General features: G+C 41.9%; 1 protein-coding gene across 1 annotated transcript; it reads right to left on the bottom strand.

Moving 5' to 3' along the window:
- Nucleotides 1–91: 91 nt before the first annotated feature.
- Nucleotides 92–24,681, bottom strand: eps8a (EGFR pathway substrate 8a, signaling adaptor). The gene is made up of 22 exons (XM_071527631.1): nucleotides 24,589–24,681; nucleotides 22,510–22,586; nucleotides 17,505–17,572; nucleotides 16,899–17,060; nucleotides 15,967–16,116; nucleotides 15,537–15,619; nucleotides 15,298–15,434; nucleotides 14,046–14,119; nucleotides 13,279–13,405; nucleotides 11,615–11,703; nucleotides 11,432–11,506; nucleotides 11,180–11,328; nucleotides 9,967–10,150; nucleotides 9,096–9,232; nucleotides 7,147–7,258; nucleotides 6,627–6,767; nucleotides 6,196–6,231; nucleotides 5,894–5,917; nucleotides 5,560–5,803; nucleotides 4,935–5,118; nucleotides 3,565–3,697; nucleotides 92–822 (listed from the first exon to the last, which is right to left on the bottom strand). Exons 1-22 carry the CDS (start codon nucleotides 24,651–24,653, stop codon nucleotides 712–714), a joined length of 2,562 nt encoding a protein of 853 aa, XP_071383732.1. The 5' UTR covers nucleotides 24,654–24,681; the 3' UTR covers nucleotides 92–711.
- Between the last annotated feature and the right edge of the window lie 1,729 nt (nucleotides 24,682–26,410).

Here is a 26,410-nt window from a genome sequence, read left to right as displayed (position 1 = left end):
TTATAAAGTTATTGTCCATTTAATGGAAAGGTATAATCATTATTTTCACCTCTTCGCTTTTTCAGTTTGTCAATTCTATTATCAGTTATATCAAGTTACTCTTTTGGTATAACCGTAAAATAAAAAACGGAAGATGTATATAAATATCATAATTCTCAGAAATGTATACAATTATATTGTCTGTTATTCACTATTTTCTTCTGAAATAATAGTCAGCACATTAGGAGTACCCAACATTCACCGTTTTTGGTTCATTTCAATTTCTGAAACCTTCTGTTTCACATACATATCATCAACCCGACAGTAAGCATAAACAGCAACTACCTAACAGCCATTCTCCTAAATAAATACTGAGAGGCTTTGCTTTAGAAAATGTGTACAACTTTCCTTCAGTCTTTTCAAATACCAAAGATATACAAAACTCTTCTGATCACCTGCGTCAGTCAAACCAGAAAATGACGCGGTGTCGATTCCAAAACTTCACATGAATTATCAGGCAAACATGGCAGAATCTTCTCCGTTTTGTGGTTGCTCTGTGTACTTATGCGCATACTGGACGGTCCCAAAGGTCGGTCGCTCTGTTTTCTACGGAGACGAGCTGAAAATTTCCTGCCTGCGCCGCATTTTCTTGAGGAACTCAGCGTGGTCGGTCGCCGCCTGGGGATTAACAATAGTGACAGACAGCGGGGGGGGGGGGGTTTAAACTAGAGATCAGTGGGTGCTGCCTTCGTCAAAAGACTCCACCCCTGAATCGCAGGTACTGGCCGCCAGTTTCTCCTGCCTCCTCCTCATGATCTCCTGGAGCTCAGAGCCTGAACTCCTCTGTAGATACAGATAGAGGAAAGAGAGAGAGGGAGGACAGAGCGTTGAAGAGGCGAGGAGAGAGAGAGAGAGAGAAAGCGAGAAAGAAAATAAAACAACAGAGAACCAGAGAGATAAATGGTCAGATAATTCGAAGACGATACCAGTTGAAAACTCAGAGGAGCGCCTTATCAGCTGGGAAGCTACTGGACAGTTCTTTGCCAAGAAGCTACTGAGCGGATCTCCTGTCCCATTCCTGGAACTGAGAACATTTTCTCAACAAATGTGATGAGAAAATCCTCTGGTCATTCAGGACCTAATAAGAATACCCTCACCAGACCTGAGGAAGTACGCATAGCCAAATTGCCACTCCAAGCCATGAAGACCACATGGATGAGGATGCCTACATGAATCATCTGGTCTAGTCAGGGAACATGTTTGAAGTTCTCAGGTGAAAAGGCTCTTAAAGCTTACAGGGTAAGATGCTGCAAGGGTTTTGAGAGCTGATCCAGAGATTCCTACAGAACTTTATCAATGGCACATACCATTAGTTTCTAGTTATTGAACATGTACTATGAATGTTCAATATTCCATATTAAAGAGGTGCTATAGGTAACATTTATCATGAATAAAAAATCACCACTTTAATTTTGAGACATTAGTATAATTACTGTAAACAAACAAGACTGTAGCCGAGAAGATTGGCAGCTTCTACACTGCATTTTGCATTTGGTGCCACCAGGTCGGATTTGGCGGGAAATCTGCTGGATTGCTTTACGGCACAAAACAGGAAGAGGGCGCTGTTCTTCCAAGGCAAATGGAGCTAAAGCATTTAGAGTTTCTGGCAGCAGATGGTGGAAGGAGTGAAAGGCCGATGGATTTTTTTTTTTATTCTCCTCACGGAGGGGAGGGGAGACAGAGAGCAACAGGGTTTATAGGAAATGTGGTCCTTATTACTAGCACTAACAATACCACTGGTGTGAGGTAGAGGCTACCAGTTGTCTCCACTATGGTCTCATTTGTTTATAGTAATTATACCAAGGCATCACAATTAATTTGACAGTGATTGATGTTTGAAAATGATACATGTAGCACCTTTAAGAGTGATGTTTGGTTAAAGAATAGAGTGAATGTATAAGTATAGTACTTTGTGAATGGAAGTAAAGAACATTTTAATTTTTTTCAATTTCATTTTTTGGACCGCAGGTTAAAAGGAGCTGTTGTCAGCTCAACGGCTATTGGGGAGCCAAATAAAATAAATATGTATTAGTTTATAGTAATATGTATTAGTGAATATTAGTATTAGATTTGTAGGCATCACTGCAGCAACAACTACTTACATGAATAGAGCAGAAATGAAATCTTTATGAGATTATACTTATGTGTGACAAATTAAAATAATTGTGAGATGGGGTTCCATGTTATGCAAGCATTGCACAGCCATTTGGAAATGACTTTTAACATTAATTTGACTGCCGTCCAAAGCCAGGAGACAGAAAACACAGTATAGTACGGAGCTTTTGTCTCTTCCAGATATCATTCCAGCCAGACAAGCTTCTACATCTTCTATATCTACAGGGCGGGCTGGATCAAAGGGTGAGTGGTGAGGGTTAGAGACATGTAGATGGGGACTGGCAGAGGAAGTGGAACACTCTGGAGCTGGTGCATTCAGGGAGTTAAAGGAGGATTACTGTACAGCCACAGCAGTTATTTAGGAAGACATATACTGATACTACTTTAAATACTGCTACACAATATAGGTTTGGTGCGTTATCCTGCTGGCCAGAATTAGGAACGAGAAAGAAAATACGAAAAAGTATCTAATACAGTACTTTCAATTAAAATGCTATTTGGCAAGGACATAAGCATGCCAGACTATATGGGCTGAAACGTGTGCAATTACTTTAAAAATTGTATAGTTCCTTTAAAGCTGGCCAACAGAATAGAGCCGTGAACATCGATTGTACACACTCGATTGTACACACAATACCTTAATCAATGTGGCAATAGAATCAGAAGATCAAAGGAGGATCAGAAGAAAACCTGCAGGTAGGAAATAGACACCACAGACCAGACCTTGCCAGAGTTGGGGGATATCAGCTTCATGACACTGTAGACCAGCAGACCTAGCCACCATGCATCCTGCAATCTCAACACCTTCACTGCACGTACTTCAAAATAACAGCCATAAAATCCATAGACTATCCTAAAGACTGACTGACATACTGAAACAAAACTGTGGATTACAATGTAACACTAGACTCACTGGTAATCATTTCTATAATAAAGCATGAGGCAACCTTTCACAGAAAATCTAATCTAGACACTAAAATGGACTCTTCATTGAAACCCAGACTAATGAAATTCTTTTAGGTTTAGCAGCTCCTTAAGGCAAGGTGACCCACCCCATCTATTCAATGGTAGGTGAAACTCTGCGATACATTGCTGCCTTGAAATGAAGAACTAATTTACAACCAAAAAAACTGAAGGAACTTCCATCATATCAGAGGTGTACGACACTGACTGGCCAATATATGATATCTAATAAAAGTTCAATATCGGCCCGCTATATTGGTCTAACCCCAATTCCCATGATAAAGCACACAGAATAAGGCAACTTCTCAAATGGAAGAAAAAATTATGTTAACATATTGATGCATCAGAGAAATAAAAGTATCTCAACAGCAGGATATGTTTTGTCAATTCACAATAACCCCAACTGTAGCCATGGCAGCAATGCCATGGCGGACCCGTGATACCCACCTCGAGAGCAGCCTTCTGGACAGTGACCTGGCTAAAGACCCTGGCTCCATCATCTGGACACACAGTCTTCAGCTCCTCCTTGTTGAGTGAGAAGAGCTGGGCTCCTGTCAGCACTCCTAGACTGGTGATGGTGCTGGGAAGAGAAGAGACCAAGACCATCTATAAGCATTTTGATACCTCTGAAATTCCCTAACCCTTCTGAAGATCACACAATAATCTATACTACATGAATGAGGGTAGAAGGTATTATGACATTAAAGGATAAGGCTGGTGTTTTTTAATGCATTTATTACTGTCAACAAATCCTATGAAAATAACAAAATCAGCAATGATTTTGTTTTGCCAACAAGTCTCGTCCATGTAGCCGATGCCCAATGCAGCCATGTCCCAGCAGCCATAGAACTCCATTGTATTAAAAAAACTATTAAAAACACGTCAAAGATGCCATTGCTCTGGCAGCATATTTCATCATCACGATGCACCGGGCCAGCCGACTTTTTCCTCAAACAACTTGATAGGCTGGCTGTAAACACATTTTCCATCTCAGGAAAGTAGTTCCGTAGCACAGAAAATAGTCCCCAGCGTAATGAAGAATTTGTTCCCATTTGAATTTGATTTGGTAATAACAGCCTGACTTTTCGTGGTAACAGTTAGCGATTTTTAAAATAGAAACTATGTCTTTGTGAGCTGTATTTAAAGGTTTTTAGCTTACAATTGGAGCCAATGACTTCCGGGTTGAAGGCTAAAAAAGGTACGTGGAAAGTAATGGGAGTAGAGCAAACGCATTGTTGATTTTGTTATTTTCATAGGATCTGTTGACGGTAAGAAATTCATTAAAAAACACCAGCGTTATCCTTTAACTGACAGTTAGGTGCAGCAGCTGCAGGAATGTGGTCATATCGAACCGCGGTGGCGAAGAGAGGTAAATTTTGCTTTGAGGCTTCAGTTCTGTCAATCATCAATTTACCGTTCTGACCCTCAGCTATGGTCATGAGCTATGGGTACTGCCCAAAAGAATGAGATCATAGATACAAGCAGCAGAAATTAGGTTTCTCTGCAGCATGATGGGGTGAGGAACTCAGCAATGCTGGAGGACCGCGGAATCGAGCCAATGCTCCTCCACATTGAGCGGAACCAGTTGAGGTAAGGATGAACCCCCGCCTCCCTTTGGAGATTTACCGGGCACGAAGGACTGAGAGGAGAATCTGAGTTAGACCCAGGACACACTAGAGGTACTACATCTCCTAGCTGGCCTGGGAGGGCCTGGAGATCCTCAAGGAGGAGCTGGAGATTGTACAACAGGCCAAGAAGAGGCAAGAAGAGGAAAGAACCCACCAGACACATATCATGTCCTTAGTAGAAGAACTTACACTGGGCTGAAGCCTTTCACCTCCAACCAGGCTTTGACATCCTCTGGGGTGGAGTCATAGGTGATGTTCATGGAGGGCAGGCTGGTGCTACGAGACGGAGCCTGGAACTTCTTCTGGGCACTGCGGCCCAGAGTTAGCCTGTGCATCAGCTCATCCTGGACCTCCTCCATGTTGGATTTCCGGCCTACAGGGAGAAACAGACACCAGCCATTCGGACACATAGCATGCAAATGATCAGAAACCAAATAGAAAATATTTTTACAGTAGTAAAGTCCATGGTTTTGCTGATAAACAATGATCTTGAGGATGTATGGTATGCAGTTGGAATATTACTCGCAAGTACAATGGTTCATGTTTTGTGCCACAAAGCAATCTCCCGTTGTACCGTAAATCAATCCAGCAGATTTCCCGCCAAATCTGACCCAGTGTCATACAATGTAAAATGCAGTGTAGCGGCCGGTACAGGATGCCAATTTTCTCCGCAATGGTCCCGTTTTTTCTTAAGGTAACTAGACTAATATCTCAAATTCTGGTAATGATTTACTGATGTTAAAATGCTACACATAGCACTTTTAATGTAACACATCTCAAAGACCAATCAATTTGCCGTAATGGAGCGACTCACGGCTGGCGGGTAGGGGCCGCTGGTTGGCGTGGTCCCTCATGGTGACGCTGCCGTTGTCGCTGGACGTCGTGCTGTTCTGGCGGCTCACCACGCTGTTGGCCACCGGCTTGGCGGGCTCCGCGGCCGGGGGGGGCAGCGGCGGCGTGGGGAGCCTCGCGGGGGCTGGAGGAGGGGGCATGGGAGCCGGAGGCATCGGCGTCGCCACCGGTTTGCTGGGGATGAAGTCTGTCTTCGTGGTCTGTTTCTGATAGAGGACAGGTGGAAATGAGGCTTTGTCTCCAGCGAAAGAACAGACTCACTTCTAGTTCAATTTCCAAAGATGTGGTTTGTTTACCTCATTCAACTCTCCCAGTAATTGCTGGCAGGGTGAAATGAAAAATAAAACACGGTGATAGTGAGAGGGTGTTATGGTTTACTAACAGCACTGCAAACTCACTAGAGGGGAATTACCTACTGTAATATTATTGGTCTACTTTGTCTTGTATTGTGGCGAGCTTCTAATATTTAACTAAGCAAACAGATCATATCCTAGAAAACAGCTTTAGCACAACAGCAGCACAACAACCGGGAGCCTAGAGGAAAGAGGAAGCGAGGAAGCAATTCCACTAGAAACACTCGGCACACAACCCGCCCTACCTTGAACAACTCAAACTCCTTCTTTGGCATCATAAGCTTTAATTGTCAAAATGGAGAACACATGGGATGGAGATGAAAGGAAGTCATTTAACGGATAATGAAACTCATGATGTGACTATAAAGTTGATGAGGAGCATGCAGAGTTTTACAGAGCATGATATGACCTCATGGCAAGAGAGGATAGTACAGTGATGCATATAATGAACTCATGGTGACTACAACCATCCAAACCCATCGGTTGCACTGCACTATTACATTGTCATAAGAATATCGGTAAGAATATTGATTAAAAAAAACCACTTTAACAAAAATGACAAGAAGGATGACACAATATGATCAAAGCCATAAAAAAAGCCATAATGATGTTAATGATGTCAGCAAGTTGCATAATGCATATCGTTCTGTGAGGGTATGTTCATGTTCATCCCTACCTGTATGGTGTGGCTGTAGATGGGCTCTCCTCTGCCTGTTATGTCCACCGCTTTGGTGATCTCCAGAATGTTATTTGGCACATAGCCGGACGCCCCACAGCCATTACGGACCTTCCACCACTGCTTCCTGTCATCAAGAACCTGTTGGAGAAGTGTGTCATGGGTTACATTTTATTGATGTACACTGATCTGGGATTAGGATTTCGTTTATAGTTTGTCGGTTGTTACGTAATGGATAATGTACAGTGAGCTGGTCCCAGCAGGGTGAATCAAGACCCCGGCATGAAGTGGAGATCATCCTGAAGGGATTGTTTTGCCATAATGACCAGTTCCCAAAATATTGATTTAAAATGATTTTAGAGATTCCGCAAAAAAAGTTCAGCAATGTAACCATAGAAACGTCTGTAGCTAGCATTCATGGCTACACTGTAGCAGCATTGTAACCACGGAAACGCCTAGCTAGCATTCATGGCTACACTGTAGCAGAACTGTAACTGAAGAAAAAAAAAAGCTTGTTTACCTCAACAACCTCATCCTTGAGAACAGAGAGCTCTGTGTTGTTTCTTGCCACAAAGTCATATTTAGATTTGGCAAACATTTTTGGCTGGCCTCTGCTGTCAGCATCATAATTTCTGAAACATATAATCAGATTAAAACATTAGAGGTATAATTACAGAAAAATAAATCTATGTAGCTATTGACACCATTAGTCACTATTCAGCACTTACCTGTTAGAGCACGTTTAAGTAACTAAACCCCAAACCCAAATTTGTGTAAAGCCTGACATCTAATGATAAAGCATGCTGCTGAAATGGCCATCTGCTATTGGCTGATCTGTGGTGCCAGGTGATGTATTGGCATGCATTTTACCATTAGATGTCAGGCTTTACACAGATTTGTATATCAGGTTTAGTTACACTTTAATTTACGCTTGAAATGTCTGACACATTTAACAAATCTATGTACTATAACAAAGAGATAATGATGCTTAAAACACAACTTTGACAACACAGTGTACAATCATGAACACAACTGACTAAACAATTGTAAGGAGCTACACATGCAAAATGAAAAAACTGCACAGGATGAGATGATATCTGAGTACAAGACAGTGATGCATGCTATTGAATGAATAAATATAATGGGAATGGGAGCAAGCCAAACAGTGACTGCTACTTGCCAATAATAATATTACAGCCATGGAGAAGTGTCCCAACTTTAATATCAGGTTATTGAGAGACAAATGAAGGGTAAAGTTAGAGATTAGCTTTAGAGGCTCTTCACCAAGGGAAGTCAGGCGGCCAATCGGTGGCCAAAGTTTTCAGAGGCAGTCTGAGAAAGAATGTTGAATGAAGAGGAAGAATGATCATAACTAGAAGGCGAGACATTTGAATAAAGTCACTGTAAGTCACAGTGCAAGTAATGAGAGTTAGTTCTAGGGTTAGACTGATATATCGAGCCGATACTGGCTAGTCAATGTTATCCACCGCCAATATGATGGAGGTTTTACTCAACAGCTTCAGGGGTCTCAGTCTATAAAACCTGCCTTAAGGAACTGCTCACTAGGGCTGGGCGATATGGACAAAATCAAATATCACGATATTTTTGACCAAATACCTCGATATCGATATTGCGACAATATTGTATGGATGACTATTGGTGCTTTCACAAAATATTTACACAATGAGATTTTTAATAAATAATCATCAGTAATGTGGATATAATGACTAAGTGGGTAAAGGCAAATAATAGAACAGCTAGAGCAGTCTGGTAAGTTCAGAAAATGACATCACTTTACTGTAATGCAGCCTTTAAAACCAGGAAAAGACAACACTTATGCCATATCACGATATTACGATATCCAAAATCTAAGAAGATATCTAGTCTTATATCACGATATCGGTATAATATTGATATATTGCCCAGCCCTACTGCTCACCCACCTGAAAGACTTTCATTCTTCTGGCTTTCAGTTTTTTTAGTGTTTCATGATGATCTGAATGCTGTTTCAGAGGCTTTTCCACCCCAACAAGAATAAAATTCAGGAGGAATAATTTTGGGGCTGAAAATGGTCAAAATTATATATATACAGTATACAGAAAATCAGCACAAACTATCAGCAGCTTCAATCCAAAAATATCGGCATTGGCCATCAAAAACCCATATCAGTCGAACCCTAGTAACTCCTGCGTAGGTTGAAATAAATACCGAGGCACAACAGCTACTAATACATGGACAGCAGGGCACAGAATCGCCCAAGAAGACACAAAGATACAGATATATCAGCAATGTTACGGTTAGAATCAGGAGATGAACAGATCGGACACCAGAGAAGACCACACACATATTTCCCCCAGTTGAGAGGGGGGGTGGGGGGGTGGGGGGTGGGGGGGGTGATTTTAGCGACAGTAAAGTGGGAGCAGTTCTCCAGGGTGCGCCGCCTTTTCGGTCATGTGACCTCAACGTTACCGGTCTACGCGGCGGCTGACGGCCTGCTTAAAGGCGGCCACGGCCATGTCCTGGTCCAGGAGGTGCATGCGTTTGTAGGCGGTGTTGCTGAAAGCGTACCCGTCTGCGGGGGGGGGGAAACTCGGTCCTGCCATTTGCTGTAAAAAAAAAAAAAAAAAAAGAAAAAAGAAAGAAGAGAAAATACATGTAACGCAAATCAATAGGTCACAGGAGACAGAAATGGAAACATTTTTCACATCATCATCTATATATGATCAGTATATAATGGAGGTATGTTATCTTAAGAGTTGTATTATTAATACTAGTTTGTTTTGTTTGTTCAACCACACCTCTTATATTTATTCTCTCACTACCACATATTGGATGAATCCCATTTGAATTTCTGCCCGTTTATTTTTTTTTTACAGCATTTTTTCCTGTTTGTTTAACATATCTTTCTCCAAACATAAATATATAATATTCATGCGCAGCACTTTCTAAGCCTACTGAAATATTAGTCATGTGCACACATTAAAAAATAAATACTTTCTTTGTGTTGAAAAATAGGATAGAACAAACCATGTATTTCAATAGCACTCAAGGCTTTTTTCCCCCACACTGTGTGTAATTTTTACACTGCAGGAGGTAATGCACTTTTTTTTTGGTTCCTATTTCAAGCTCCAAGTTGATTTTGCACCCTGACTGGCAGTGAGAGATAACCGGTTGAATTTTCAAAACTTTAAAGCACTTAATTACCCAGAGGTATATCTGGCTACAGCTGAACGGGAGCACACTAGGCTATAGCGGTGGTGGGCTCAAGCATTTGTGTTCAAAAGGGGGGGGGATGCAATTCATGTCGATTTCCATGAAAAAGCGCCCTTCGGGGTCTCACCTCCTGGGCTAGTCTGTGCTTCACCTCCTCCTGCCTGTGGATCTCGGCGTGGGCCAGGGTGTCGGCCAGCTGGGCCAGCTCCTGCTCCCGGGACGGAGCAGCGTAGGGCAACGCCGGAGGCTCCCAGCCGTCCCGAAACCGCAACACGCACGGAGGGAAGTAGTGGTCTTTAGGCCACTCCAGCCTGGAGGGAAAAAGTGAGAGGAGTGGATGAGGAGAGAGCGAGGTTCCCGCTGTGGTTTCCACTCCAAGAAACAAGTTGGAAAATACATTCTGCTATATTCCTGTAAAGTGACCCATTTGTAAAATTCCCTGATATTCCTCGACTTCCACCGAGAGTTTATCAAATTCCCTGAGTTTCCCTACCTGGAATACACCTCTTTAAATTCCATGATATTCCAGAAATTGCATGTCAAGTGGGAATGCTGACAGAGATATACGACAGTCAAGCATCAAAATGATGACATAATTCAAGATTTCCTACAATCACAGAGGCAAGTCACACCATACATGTTTCTTGTTGCAGGAGGAGATTGTTCCATGTCATTAACATATCGATTTTGCTTTCTGGGGCTTCCTGAAGAAAAAAACCTTAAAAGACCTTTCATCATCTGCAGCAATGAATTACTTCCACCTGCACAGCTGGACATCCAGATATGCTTTGTAGGATACAGCGAAACATGATAATCCATTTGCAAACTCATATCATTCTTATCACATTGTGGCAATTTCTGTGAAGCAGAGTGATTTCCCTATGATTCCAGACTTGTCATATGCCATGAGCAATACTCAGAGATTCAGAATGCTCTGAAAACATGTCTGCCAAGAATAATTTTACTGGACAAAATCATCATCAGAATTTTTTTTGTAGAAATATATCATCCTACACATTTTTAATGCTATTTTGTGTATAGAATCGGTTACTGTATGGAACAGTGAGAGACAAAAGCAGATTTTCAGTTAAAAAAAAAAGAAAAATCTGTAATGGTATTATTGTTTGGACTTTATGTACTCCTACTGCAATAAGATTTTGATAATACGAGAAAATAAAGGTTTTGTAAATTTTTGGGCATTTATTGTTAAATAGGTGTATGTTATGATATGGAGAATTACAACTGAGAAATTATAACTGAGGCATTCAAATTTTATTGTCTCAAAAAGTTGCCGGTGTGGCAGGAAAAACACATTTCGGGACTCGGAAATCGAACTCTACCTGCATTTGGTCCAGCCCTCCCCTAGTGCCACCCATAGGTGCCTCTCCTCTGCTGTGCCTGATGTGTGCAGGAAGTCTATGGCTTCCCTGGTCAGCAGTGGCACCACCACGCTCTTGGCCAGATCCACACCGCCGGACGTCTGGATCACCTGGATTGTGAATATTGATTGATGACTTTAACCATTTTGGATTTAGACAAACAAAACCACTGGCTTAGATGAGTGTATGCAAGTTAAAAACTACATGACCTACCATTCTCAGTGGAGTGAAGAGGAAGTGAATCAGATCCACAGCACTTGGGTTCTGAATGTGCTCCCTCAGTTTCCCCTGTAGGTCAGAGTAAATTCATGAGCAGACAGTGAAGGGAAAAAAGTAAAGAAAATAAAAGATTTCATCGGCTAACATGCAGTGTGCAGCCAATACAGATGCTCTTACCAGCAGGTTGAACGCATGTTTGAACTTCTGGAAGCAGTCCACAAACTCTTCCTCAATGGGAGGCTTGGATCGTAGTGTTAGAACGCCCTCTGGTGGACAAAACCATTGTGTCATATACTGACATGCATAAAAAAATACAATCCAAAAATAAAAATTTTCAAGAACTAAGAAAAAACACTGCTTTGATTTTAGCCCGACCACCATGTAATGTGGAGTTTATCCAATGGGTTTTGAGAGGATTTGATAAGCCAAAGGCTGGTGGAGTTTTCTCAACCCATAGAGGACCATGTCATTCTGAAAATCACCAATATTGGACCTGGCAAGGTCGTCACATGACAGAGACAAAGTCATTTTTGGCCCTGTAGTCTGTCTGTAAGGCTGCATTTCACCCCCCGAAGAACCCGGCCAGTCACATCAACTCAAAGATCCCACATCAAATCCAAACCTTCCAAACAGAAATAGAACTCAAGTGTGCTGCTGGAAAAGGTATTGCTTAATCTTTCAAAATAAAAGTGCATTAATGCTGCAATAGGTAAGGAGGAAAGAGATCAAATTTGCAGAAAATCAAACCAACAAAAGGAACGGCTTCTGCCTCAGACTTCACCCTCGTTGGTCGGATGGGTTTCCACATATTTCACTTTGAAATGAGAACAGCAGAGGAATGGGCCTACTGCTGTTTCTGAGATTCTGACATATTATCCTGCTCGTCTTTGACCATCAAAACGTGGCGATTCATTTTTATTACTTCTAAATGTTAATCAAAAAAATAATAAAAGCTACCTACTGCAGCTTTAAGTACAATTTTTACTGTCCCATAGCACAAACTGGCTGTAATGTATCTGCGGGGGTTGATAGGGATGTTGATAAATACCAATGACTTGGGGCCAGTTGCTGAGATTTCTGGCTTTCAAAACTCACTTTCTGGTCTGTGGTCTGTTTGGAACAACAACTCCCCACCCATTGGCACAGTCTATGTTGTTGCAATTTCTACTGATCACCAATAGAGGGCAATAAAAGTCAGATTAAGTTCATGCCCCTTTGAAGTCATGTTATTATGGAACTAAAACAATTAGTTGTAAAAAAAAACCTAGTGGATCTATGAGTCGAATTCTAATTCTGCAAACTATCCGGAACCAGGCATTTCTGGGTTCCACTAGACCAGTGGTTCTCAACGTGGGGTCCGGGGACTACCAGGGGTCCTTGAGGGGGTTCCAGGGGGGTCCCCAGCAAATTGGTGAATTGTTAAACTTCAGCATTATCTTATTTACAAGAAGTTAACACAATTAGAGAGTAGAAGAATGACTGTTTTGATCATAGTTTCTCTGTCATTGCTCTACCTACAATACAGATAGTCATGGAATTCTGGACAAAATCATAGCTAACAATAAAAATAGAAAAAATATATGAACAAGGTTGAACCACTGCCCTAGGCAAAGACCGCAATTGCTGCCAAACTGAGATCTCTGTGACACTGTGTTTGGGACTACAATCCTCGCATTGTGCAACATCATGTGGATTCCATCTACGCTCTCAAAATCATATTGTGTACAAGTAAGAATAACATTACATCCGTGCCGCATCAAGAATATGTTGCAGATGATAAATGTGTCCTGCCTTGAAGCAACGTGTCAGTCAGAGGAGGTGACAGCCGGGTCCAGACTCACCTCCCGGGCCTCTCTTTTTGCCCTTTTTGGACTTCTTCCTCCTGGAAAGCTCGTTAAACGCTTCGGCGGCTTTCTGAAGTTTGGTGACAAAGAACTCGATGTCGTCCAGGATGTGGTTCAGGATTTGCTGCAAAACACAACACCGATAAGTTTGTTTTCCCGAGGCCACGCCAGACCCCTGTCTTATTGTGTTTGCTGTGATAATTCCAGATACAAGAGGCTCAAGGCTGGAAAACACACTGCTGTACTGTAGTCCATTAGACTAAGTGTCTACTGCTTCACCGGTCTGTGGAAATCCCCACCATGCCGGAATCTGTGCGTGTGTGTGTGTGCTGAAACATGTTTTAAAAGATTCTAACAAAATTTCGAACACATTTTCAGCTGATTTAGGAGGGTTAAGCGTTTCATATCACCTTCTAGCATGTCCTTAAAATGACATTTATTCTGCATTGATTTACTCAAGGCACGCCAAGCAGCCGACTCCATCTAATGATTAAACTTAAGCTAACAAAGCCAAAGTACAAATTTATCAAGGCCTTGATATCTGAGCGATCCCTTTACTTTTACGTAACCAGATTTTTTTTTTCTCGATGCCTCAAAAAACTCAGATTACATTTAAAATACTGCTACATTGTGAAATCAGCTTAAATCCTTCATCTGGCTCCCTATGCACCTCCGTGACCCCGCAGTGAAGCTGGACATGACATGAAGGCAGACGACGGGCGGATATATCCGGGAACAAAACGGCCGGACGGATTTGAACTCACCACGTCTCGGTCCACCCTGGCCGCCGTCATCTCCGCCGGGCCGTCTTCCTCCGAGTACCGCCGCTGTTTCTCGTCTGGGAGCAGGAAAACACACAGGAGATTAGCCCGTCCGGTTCCGTCTTTACTACTGAGATTCTACAGTAGAGGAGGTGGATTTGATAGGAGTGGTAAAAGCTAAAGTAATGCACTCAAAGAATAATATTACTCCTATACTGCAGCGAGCATGTTCGATTTCCCCCTTTTAATCTAATTTTATATGTTATTATATATTATATTCGTAATTTAATGTCATTGTTATTGTTGTTATTACTGATATCTGTAACCCTATGGGGAGTGGGGGGAGGTAGGTGTGTGTGTGTGTGTTTCTGCCACAGATCGTCCAACCGCACAACCAGGTTTCAGAAAGCCAATTTAAGAATTTTTAAGACCTTTCTAATGCTCTCTGTATGGAAGCCCATTTCCACCAGTGTGATGAAAAAAAAAAGATCCTGTAAGTCATTATAATGAGAAACTTTCTCAAAATAATGACTTAGTATCTCAAAATTATGAGAAACTTTCTCAAAATAATGACTTACAGGACCGTTTTTTTTCATCACACTGGCGGAAATGGGCTTCCATATATCTGGAATTGGATTTAAGATTGGATTTTATTTTACATTGTGTGCCACCAGGTTGAATTTGGCGGGAAATCTGCTGGATTGCTTTACGGCACAAAACAGGAAGAGGGCGCTGTTCTTCCAGAGCAAACGGAGCTAAAGCTTTCAGAGTTTCGGGAAATGGCAGATGGTGGAAGGAGGGAAAGGCCGATGGAAAAATCACTTGCAACATGTTTATCTTCTTCACTAAAGCCAAACACACCAGGAAGGGAGAAAGGAAGCAGCAGGGTTTATGGGAAATGTAGTCTTAATTTGGAGAAACACTAGCACTAACAATACCACTGGTGCGAGATAGAGGCGACCAATCATCTCCACCATGCTCTCATTTATTTACGGTAATTATACCAAGGTGTCACAATAAATTTGACAATAATATATTGATGTTTAAAAATGATACATGAACCAGGCAGGCAGCCATGAGGCAAGATGAACCAGGAGAAAATTTCCTATTTATCTCATGTCAAAGTTTATTTGATGATCAAATTCACTTTTTAAAATTGACTGTTTAAATGCATTTTAAAAAATGCAAAGAAAATATTATAACAATCTACATTCCTATTGTCTATGTATACATACATATACATGAGGTCACTCACAGTCTTGTTGCTCAGTGGTCCAGGCTGACCAGGCAGCCACTCTGCTCTTTACATCCACCTGATTCACAGTGGCTGGGGGCTCGGGGGCGGGGGCGGCGGGAGGGGGAGGGATGATCCCGTCACTCTTCAGGATCATCCTGCAGACAGACAAAGGGACCGTCCAATCAGACAGAGACAATTTAGAACAGCACTGAAAGAGAGCTAAAGCATCTCAGCTGATGTTTAGGAGCGGTGCTTACTTGAGAGCGTCTGGCCTCTTTTTCACCTTGCCACCTTTGGCGTCAATCATGGCACTTTCAATATCTGCGTGGATCAGATTAGCCTAGCAGAAAGTCAACAAAGATAATGTAAGTACATAGCTGAGTAATGCACATACTAAGAGGACAGGACACGAGGAACCATAAGTAACATCAATCAGCAGAAAACCAATTTCCTTTTTAAAGCTATTTTGATTTTAACACCAATTTAAAAACAAAAGAAACAAAGCTGGCAAAAACAGCCTGAACAAAGCTAATAAATCTTTGATGAAAAAAACAAGACCTCTAATAACTGGATGGAAGACATTCAAATATTTTTTTAAGGCCTTAAATTGAGATAATTGATTTTAAGACGTTTTCAGGACCCACCCTGTTGATGCTGTGTTGGAAACGTACACCACATGCAAGTTACCTTAATATCATCACACTGGAAGAGGTGGAGGTCGGGCTTGCCTTGACCTGACTCTTTGCACACCAGAGCCAGGATGGAGTCGTAGCTGCAGGCGTTCATCACAGCCTGACAGTGCTGGATCGTCCCAATAGGGAAGTTCTCCAGCTCGTTCTGAAACGACAAGCCCAGACTCGTCTGACGGGAATCAACTGGGGTTTAAATATGAAGAGTAAAGTCTACTGCCACGCCAGTGATGTCAGTGACTTGGCACAACTGAATTTAGGCATCTAAACTGGCATGAAAAGTTTTACTTTATGCAGTGTCAAAGGCTTCAGCAGTTCTTAAGTTAACTCTCACAATGGACAATTTTCATAGGATTTGTTGACGGTAAGCAATGCATTAAAAAACACCGGCCTTATCCTTTAAGGCTCTTGAGGATGACAATTTAACAGAGATGTGAAGTCAACTTTCCTCAAGTCTCAAGTCAGTCTCAAGTCTAAATGTAGATTACCAAGTCAAGTCCAAGTCAAGTCCATGTCATTAATGTCAAGTCAGAACAAATCAAGAGTCCAGTATCAATTTAATATCTTAAAGAAAACGAAATATCTAGGACTTTTCAATGCAATATGGTTTTAATAGGATAAAAACATGAGTTTGATTTCTAGAATCAGTTTCAACTTCAATAAATTCAATCATTCCATACAGATTCAGAAAACAGAATTTAAATCCAGTCGTCTGCTGGAACAAATCTCATCACTTTCAATCTAAGTCATTTACACAAACACAAGATCTCAAGTCATCAAAGTACAAGTCAGAGTCAAGTCCCAAGTCACCAGAACCCAAGTCGAGTCGAGTCTCAAGTCTTCTCTTCATGCATCAAGTCAAGTCTCAAGCAATTACAATTGTGACTCGAATCTGACGCGAGTCCCAGTCATGTGGGAGCCGACGCCCACCTTGGTCTCCTGGTCGATGAGGCTCACTGTCTTCTCCTCCACCTGCATCAGCATTTCCTGGGTCCAGACCTTCCCCTTGGCATCCAGCAGCCGCAGCTTTCTGATGCCGTCGTCGATGGTGATCATGCCGTCCTTGCGGTCCAGCACGAATGTGGTCAGGTGCTGAGAATAATACAGTTGCAGAAATCAAATTGTCATAAAAGCATAATAGGCATTAAAGGGTGCTACATGTATCATTTTTAGACCATGGATGAGATGATTGGTAGCCTCTATCTCATGCCAGTGGTATTATTAGTGCTTGCGTTTCTCAAAATTAATACCACATTTCCCATAAACCCTTTCCCCCTCCCTGGCATCTTTGGCTTTACTGAAGAGGATCAACATTTGCACAACTTTGTGCCATAAAGCAATCCAGCAGGTTTCCCGCCAAATCCGACCAGGTGGCACACAATGTAAAATTCACTGTAGAGACTGGTAGAGGCTGCCAATCCTCTCAGTGACCGTCTCGTTAGTTTACAGTAATTACACTAATATCTCAAAATGAATGCACTAATGATTTATTGATGCTAAACTCTTCATCCATGGCAGCATCTGTATTCATCTTACCTCCACATGGTACTGCGACGTGTCCGTCATGCTGTTGATACTGTTTTTGGTGTAGTGTTTTCTTTGCTCTGAAGAAGGCAGATTAAGAAACAGTGTTCATAATGGTGTTATACAGTCACTATATTGATGGTGTTTTTAAAGGAATAGTTCACCCAAAAATGAAAATTTTGTCATCATCTCCTCACCCTCATGCCAGTTGAAACACAGGTGAAGTTTGTCCATATAACACACAGGGAGGTTGCCAGCACAACTCCATAGCAGCCTTCTCCAAAACAACTGAAGTCAGTGGAGACCAGTTCTTCAGAGTTCCAAAAAGACCTACAGTATATTTACACCATCATTTAGTGCAAATCTTAACTACAGCTGATTGATTTGCAACAAATAATGGTGTATAGGTCTTTCTATTCACAGTGTGATTGTTTGGCTGTTTTTGTTTTGGAACTCTAAAGAACAGGTCCCCATTGACTTCAGTTGTTTTGGAGAAGGCTGCTACCAAGTTGTGCTGGCAACCTCCCTGTGTGTTATATGGACTAACACATTTCACCTGTGTTTCATTTGGCATGAGGATGAGTAGATGACAGAATTTTCATTTTTGGGTGAACTATTCCTTTAAGTATAAAAAGATCATGGATTTTTACAGGGAAAGACATGGAGTAGATCCAGTGGGTAAAATTGCACAACACTCAAGGGGAACAAACCAGTTGGAAGGACACACAACGGATACTGCAATGGCCTGGTTTTTGGTTTTCGACTCTGCAGCTTGCCTAACTTTGAATGATAAAGCGGTGTTGTCTACATATTTTAGAGCAATTAATTTTTAAATGTATGAAAAAATATGACCACACATCATCCAGCGTTTACCTTCAAATCTAGAGCAGGGATCAATGTGGCTAAGCTGTAAAGTCGGCATCATCTCTTGCTTGTTGCCGTACACAAACGCACTCTAATTACAGATTCCACATATACACCGTTTTGTAGGGCTGGACGGTATATCGAAAATTTACCAAAACAGACACGACACATCTTTTACTATACGACTTTGCCCCCTCCCTCTGCAGACTGCAGAGAGATGTGACATTGCCATAATGTAAACTGAACATGGGAACTGGAATAAACTTGTGTAAGGAGGCAAAGTATTTTTCCCATGGCACAAAAAACATGTTCATCTGGCGCTAAATTCAAGTCAGGTTCGTTTCATTTATCGTTATCGAGGTAAATGTGACAATATATCGTGATATGGAGCTCAGGACATACCGCCCAGCCCTACTATTTTAAATAACATGATTCAGCTGGAGGTAAGGGGTTCGGTTACTGGGTGAAGATGTCTGATGGTTTGGGCCTGGGTGGGGTGGGGGGGGTTGAGGGTTACGATATTGCAGGGGTAAGAAGTCCAGTTACATAAGCACAGCATACTTGCCGGACACCACTTACTCAAGAAGTTGAGATTCCATTTGTCCGTGGAAACATTTGAGTAACCTATATGATGATGCAAATTGCTGTTTATTAATGTAACAAGTTGGCCAGAAACTGTGAATGAAGACTTAGGAGCTAATATAGTGACAGAATAATTATACTAATATCTTCATTTTTCTGAACTTGCAGCTTTGCTATGTGCTTGAATTTCATTTTGCACACTTGCAATAAGAAGATCTGTAGCTGTAATTACAGTTTGCACACTTTTGAATGTATTATGCAAGCTTGTAACTTCATATTTGAGGAGGTTTTGGGATGAAATCATGCACGAATATAAATCAAGCGTGTCAGGACATTAAGTTACAAGCCTGCAAAATACATTAGCAAGTATGCAAACTGGAATTACAGCTACAGAACGTTTTATAGCAAGTGTGCAAAACTTGAAATACAAGTTTACAAAACAGTAAAAAAAATTAAGTGCAAAGCAAAGCTGTAAATTCACGACTGCGTATGGTTATCATTACGACAAACAGGATCCCAGTTTAACCCCCTGTTTACTCATCCATTGACATATTATGCATTATATTAGGCCTAAGCATTGTTCATCCCTGTATACATTTAAACAGTATGGTCCTGTGGCCATATGGTCAGAGAGGACAGTGGTCCAGGATCACACCGGAACCCGGCAACCTCCTCAACCCTGCATAAGCCTCTTACAAGCCGTCATAAGCCACGATGGCCGCCAGTGACTGTGTGAGGAAAGCTTAATAATTCAGACTTCCAGCAGGCGGAGAGAGGAAGGAAGGTTGACTTAGTTTCTCTGGAGAAGAGAACAGCAACATCAGTGGAGAGAGAGAGAGAGAGAGAGAGAGGGCTGCAAGGTCAACAGCAGTTTGTTCTGCATAAACCAATAGCTCTTAATGTTAGGGATTCATTAGATCGGCATTTATATGGAGATACATTTGGTAAAATGATCCAAATTTGAATGTTAGTTATGTTTTTTTTGCTTTGCAGACGGTTGTGAAGCCTTGGCCCTTTACGTTCACACACAGGCATGCACTTACCAACACACACACACACACACACACACACACAGGTTTGACCGATGTGGGTTTTCAAGGCCGATACTGGTGCTGATATTTTTTGGATTGAAGCTGCTTATATCTGATATTTGATGATCTTTAAATTTGACCGTCATGTCAAAAAATTCTAAAATGATTCCAAGGATTCAATGTTTCACCCAGAATTTTAATTTTTGGCAGGGAGGAAAAGTCCAGTATCGGCCTTTCGATATTGGTCTTAAACTAACACACACACACACACACACACGCAGCTTACTCAGCTCGCTTTTACTTTTCTTTTTATGTTTGGCAGATGAGCGGAGGAAATACATTCCATCTGTTCCTGTGAATGTGGGAATGGGGTAATGAGAGGAAAACTGGATAAATGAATATCCGTGAGAGGAAAGGAGGAGGACGCTATCCGACTCGAGTCTCCCATAATGATTCATGGACCATTTACAAAAAGGTTCAAAAACAGTTACTGCTGACTCACTGACTTTTCCTACCCCTCTATCCTATGAATCAGTTCATTTCAGACGCAATCAGATTTTTGAGCTTTATATCAAAAACCCACTGGAGCTCAATAAAAAGCTTTGCAGACTCCGTGACACACCTCTCTGCATCGCTATTCCTTCACACATCTCAAAAGTGGCTTTTTCCGGCGCCTCGCTGCTGTAAACACGCGCTCCTTTTATTCACCGACAGGGAACGCCGCAGCGGGAGCGCCGAGAGGTGCTGACCGCTAAAAGCTTTTCCGGCGGACGCACGCGGAGACGGGGGGGGAGCTCCCGACTGAGATCGGCTGAAAAGAAAAAAAAGCACCGCCGGGGATTGCTTTCGATTCGTCTGGGGGGGGGGGGGGGTTAACCCCGCCCCCCCCCCCCCTCTCCGCGTGGTCGTGTTGCCAAACGGAGATGGGAGCAGGTTGACTCGTGGTAGTGGGTGTTGCCCGGGTCTGGAGGAGGAATCCATGTTCAACTGAGCACAGCAACTCTGCATACCAGTAGCTATGTTTACATGGCAGAGTAACGCATGAAGTCTTATTCAGGTTGAGCTGTTTACATGAACCTTTGATAACCAGTGATTGAGTCTCCCTGCTGCCAAGGATTCACCAGTTAACAGAATATCCCCCCTCCTAGGGCTGGGCGATATGGTTGAAATCAATATCATGATAATCATAAGGATTTTTCTCGATATCAATATATATCACGATATGGTTCATGTATGCAAAATCACGTTAAATAATCAAATGAATGTTCATCTCATTGAACCGAATGGTGATGTTAGGCGTGGTGTCAAACAAAACCGAAATTTTCAAATAATATTCCTACCATACCTTTTTATCAGATGCATTTTATCAGAGTTTTTAAGTAAAATATGCTTGTCATCATCAATTTACACAGCAGAAATGTGTGTCACGATATCAAAATATCTTCATATCATCACGATATGAGTCCACTGAAAGTAAATATTGAATTATCGCCCAGCCCTACCCCCTCCCTCTTTGACTGAGCAATTGCAGCTAATGCTGAGTTTACACAGATGGTGAAAACCAAAAGTGAAAGCAGTAAGATGCTTCCATGCCACAGTAAGCAGTTACGCTACTGACTTCATATCTATTAAACAGAGTGTGTCAGGCACAGACATGTACACACTTGAGTCAGAATAAACCCTCCAAAACACTCATTCCTCATCTACTGGCAGTCTGAGGAGAGGTGGGGTCCTGAGTTTGGCGATAACAAGAGCTACAAGTCGAGATTCTGATTCATCTTAAGTGGATCTGTATGCCAGAGATAAGGCGCGCCACCTGGAAAAGCCCACTGTAACTGACCAGGACAACCAACATGCTGTAGATGTGATGTGTATTCTCAACTCGCTGCTTCAAGAGCCTAGGGCGCAATCTGAAGACAGTTGGGGGACATGTTATGCATCCTAATACCGCTATAGATTGGAACCATGCAGCTCTATAATAGACTACTAACGTAACTAGGGTCTAACCAGGTTTTTAAGGACCAAAACCGCATTTTTTTGTCTTGATATTTTGTGCCGACATTCAAAATCCTTAAATTTGATTAATCTCATGCTAAAAAAAATAAGTGTTTCCCCCAAAATTGTATATTTGTCAGGGTGGAAAAGCCTCTGAAACAGCATGTAGACCATCAGGGGACACTAAGGGTGCGATCACACCTACGGTTTGTTTCCTTTGGTCCGAATCATACCAGAAAAAGCGTCTAGTTCGTTTAGAGTTCACACCGCCTTGTAACAAACGAACCAAGAGATCAACAAAGGTCACATGGATTGACAGGGAACTCATTCATTGGACAGTTTCGGTAACCTGTCATCAAAACAAACCTTAGCTTTGTTCTCACCTGACCAAACGAACCACACTAAAAGACTAAACGCTCTAGGGTTCAGATGAATCAAACCAAACAGGCCAGGTGTGAACGTACCCGAAAACTCTCCAGTGAAAACCACACTAATTACATTCTTTCAGGGTTAGAAAGCTCTTCAAGGCAGGGGGAACAACTTACCGTATAGGGTTTTGGCACTGGACTTGGCTTTGTTGGCTTTATTTTCTGGGGGCTCAGGAGACTGTGAGCCATGGCCACTGTTAGAGGAGGAGGAGGAGAAGAAGAAGAAGAAGAAGAAGAAGAAGAAGAAGAAGAAGAAGAAGAAGAAGAAGAAGAAGAAGAAGAAGAAGAAGAAGAAGAAGAAGAAGAAGAAGAAGAAGAAGAAGAAGAAGAAGAAGAAGAAGAAGAAGAAGAAGAAGAAGAAGAAGAAGAAGAAGAAGAAGAAGAAGAAGAAGAAGAAGAAGAAGAAGAAGAGACTGTCAAATTTCTCAGACATTTACCTTATATCCAAAGCAGCTCGATTTTACACCAAAAACGGTTGAAAAATACAGATTTTACTGATTAACGTTACACATTCCAAGTTGTACTTCCCATGCTACATTTGTAAAATACAGGAAGCACAAGTGCTGTTCCTCTCATAACCTCACAGCAGTGATGATCGACAGTCTAACAGTGTCTAAATATGAAAGGACATGATGCAGCCTGTTAACTGAACATGGGCAGAAGGCTGGCGGAACAGGATGGCCGTCATCTGTCTGTGGGAACACTGATGGGCTCGTGTGTCACCGGCACTAATGAGCTCCTTGACACTTGATATTTTCTCACATTCCCAAGCTTATTCTAATTGATCAGCTGATTAATAATGCATGGTTCTAATTCACATTGCTGACAGGCCTGGGCACGGACCAGCACCTCTTCAGCTGCACTCCAAACTGAATGGAGAGGAACCAGAGTGGCAGCAGTTTGACAGATTGTTGCTATTCACTGCCTTGGAGCCAACTTCACAAGTTGGGTCCAAATGGCATCGGAGGGGCAACTGTTGAACTTCAATACCCAGAAATCCTGTAAGGTGACGTCTGTAAACTGCACACAGCATGCTCATGTTTACCAACCAGGCTGGTCTGTGATGCTTTATACCAAAGGATATCCACATATCTAACATTAGAGAGTCCAGATTTCTGTAGACGGAGCACTGTTCACTGCAATGTAGGAGACAGTTTGGATTTTAGTGTTACGGTTCAATTCATAACTTCTTGTGGGAGGATAAGATGTCATACCAGTGTCCATACCTGACACCACAATGTAATCTGGGCAAATAGAGTGAATCTAAATCGTCTCAATTAGCAGGGATGGGATGCTGTTCTCTTTTGCAGTCCAACTTTGTGAACTTTACAATCTAGAGAGCTTGATTCTTCGGATTCCAAATCAATTATTCCATTCCAGACGGGATTCTTTGGCAGGTCAATCAGGGTTCTTTGTATTCTTACAGCGCATGCAAACCTAGACTGAAATGTACTGTATGTTTGCAGGACTGTAGCTTAAAGGTCCCTGTAAATCGAGGTTCAGTTACAGCCTGGGTCACTGGCTGGTTTTTAGATCAGGTCCTCGGTCTCCTGACTGGTACATTAGCCTCATTGCCTGTACACCCTAAGGTGTTTCCATTACATTTGCTTTGAGAGGAATTCAATTGGAAACGGACTTTGGGAAATTAGCACGGATAATTTAATAAGTGGATCAATTAGCAGCAGGGCAGTTGGTGCTCACATTTGACCGTCATGTTTTTTTTTTGAGGATGATACCAATACTGTTTTGTGTTAAAGCTGCAAATAGCCAATATTTTGTGCCATTATTTAATATCTTAAAATTGAATCATTTTCATGCCCCAAAAAATTGCAAGTACTCAGTGTTTCCCTTAGAATTTTACACTGAAAGCCTCTGAAACAGCATTTAGACCATCATGGGACACTAAAACTCTCCACTGAGTCCCAGACTAATGAAATTCTTTTAGGGTTAGCAGCTCTTTAAGACAGAGTGACCCACCACACCCATTCAATGGTAGGGAAACATGGGATACATTACTGCCTTTAAATGAAGAATTAATTTACAAAACCATTATTGAACCTTATTAACCCTTATTGGTGCACACATGGCCATGAGAAAATTGACACGGACAACCACCTGTAAACTCAAAGGGAGAGACGTCATTCTGTTACTGGAAGTAGTCTTGGCGTGTGAGGAGGGTGAAACTAGGTTACTCACTTCACTTGGGAGTTGTAGGAGCCGAACATGCCAGAGGCAAGGGCGGGGTTATCATACCCATTCATCCTGGGCTTCACGGTAGACAGTCACCTGGACGGAACAGACGGGGAGATGAAGATGAATCACACAATCACTTGTTTCTGCATAAAGCATGAAGAAGGATTAAGTGTGTCAATGTCCATAACAATCCTTAGAGGAAAAAGCGAGTATCATTCTGTAGACGGTAGGGCTGAACAATTAATTGAAATTTTATCGAAATCGCAATATGGCCTACTGCAATTTTCAAATCGCAGGAGGCGCAATATTTGTTAAAGGTGAAATGTGTGTCAGAATACCATTTTAAATTAAATACTGTGGTGCTGCAGAGATGTCCCGGCCTACACATCATATTCTACAGACTTATGAAAACATCTTTGTTTGGTACAGATCCCCATAAAAATCACACCATAATCATTTTAATACGTTTTTCAATGAAAATGAGAATAATGATGTAAAAATGATCATTCCCTCTAATATCACAAATCATATCGCAATTGCAGTATCAGTCAAAATAATCGCAATTAGATATTTTTTCAAAATCGTTCAGCCCTAGAAGACAGCGTCATTTCTGTTGGTAAGTAAAGATAAGACCACTGAATTGGTATACTGCCCTTCTGAAACTCTTGGATAAAGCTATCTCCAGTAAAGAGCAGACAGAAGAAGAGAAGAGGCCTTCTAGATTGTTCTCTGAATGATAAGACCCTTCAAGGTTTCATTCATCAGCTATTGCTTCCCTCCTCCCACACATATGTTCAGAAATGGCTGATAATGCTGCAGGAGGTATTGCCTGACAACACTTTGCTCCTTCTCTTGACTGTGTATTGCTCAGCACATGAAAGGACTACCCACTTTCAGTAATGCAGACGTTGTGATATTGTCTGAGAAGAGCCATTTCCACTGAGGATCTCACTGTGTATTCCACTTTTTTCTCATAATAATAATAATTTTGTCCTGCCACCTGGAATGCAGACAGCACAGCAGCCCAATTAGTCAAAAGATTCTCACCCATCGAAGAGTGAGAATGAATGCAATGTCATTCTCACTCTCCAATGGCTTCATGACAGGCCAGGATATGGGCTAATGTCTACACTTAGCATTCTTCGTGAGGGTATAAATCTTGGTGTAAACACTAAGCTTTGATAGGGATAGTTAGAGTTATTGGAGTCAGTGAACCACAGCCACCCCACTGCCAAACATAATGGGGTTCACAGACCTCATTCTTCATCCAAATGTATTTCTCATCTGGAGAGTCAGTTGGAGATATGTTATGTTCTGACACTATTGTCTATACTATACTACCATTGGGAAGGACAGAGAAAAAGAAGCAATATGTATGAATATGAAGCAGGGTGTTGCTGAAAAAGACCAGGCATGTAGAGTCTATTTTTCCGGGGTAAGCAAGGGTAAAATAAAGGTCACAACTACAGGTCAAAACAAGATGCCATATCTGTGACTGACTGGCCCGGAGGGGGACTGCATCATTCGTAGGCAACGACATGTTTACTGTTAGCTCGCTATATTTAAAATGGAGCCCCCTTGTAAGTGTCACAAGTGATAACCTAATAACCGTCCCCAGGGGGCAAGCCATCTACTCCTCTTCTGACCTGGGAAATACAGGTCAGGAATAATGTGACAGCTGCGGCAAAGAAGCAGTGACTGGGGAACATTAGCAGGGGCTTACAGGTTATTTAAGCTTGTGTGGATATAGCACACAGTGGTGATATATTAGATCTAGAGGTTTCTAATGGATATCAGCCCTAACTACCTAGCTTACTCCTCTTTA

This window comes from Centroberyx affinis, unplaced genomic scaffold (assembly GCF_046629955.1).
Source record: "Centroberyx affinis isolate AG114_WGS23_722 - 3 ecotype Tasmania unplaced genomic scaffold, CSIRO-AGI_Caff_v1 ptg001550l_1, whole genome shotgun sequence".
Taxonomy (NCBI): domain Eukaryota; kingdom Metazoa; phylum Chordata; class Actinopteri; order Beryciformes; family Berycidae; genus Centroberyx; species Centroberyx affinis.
The sequence above is the reverse complement of the archived record's forward strand: the minus strand, read 5'-3'. Positions and strand labels throughout refer to the sequence as shown.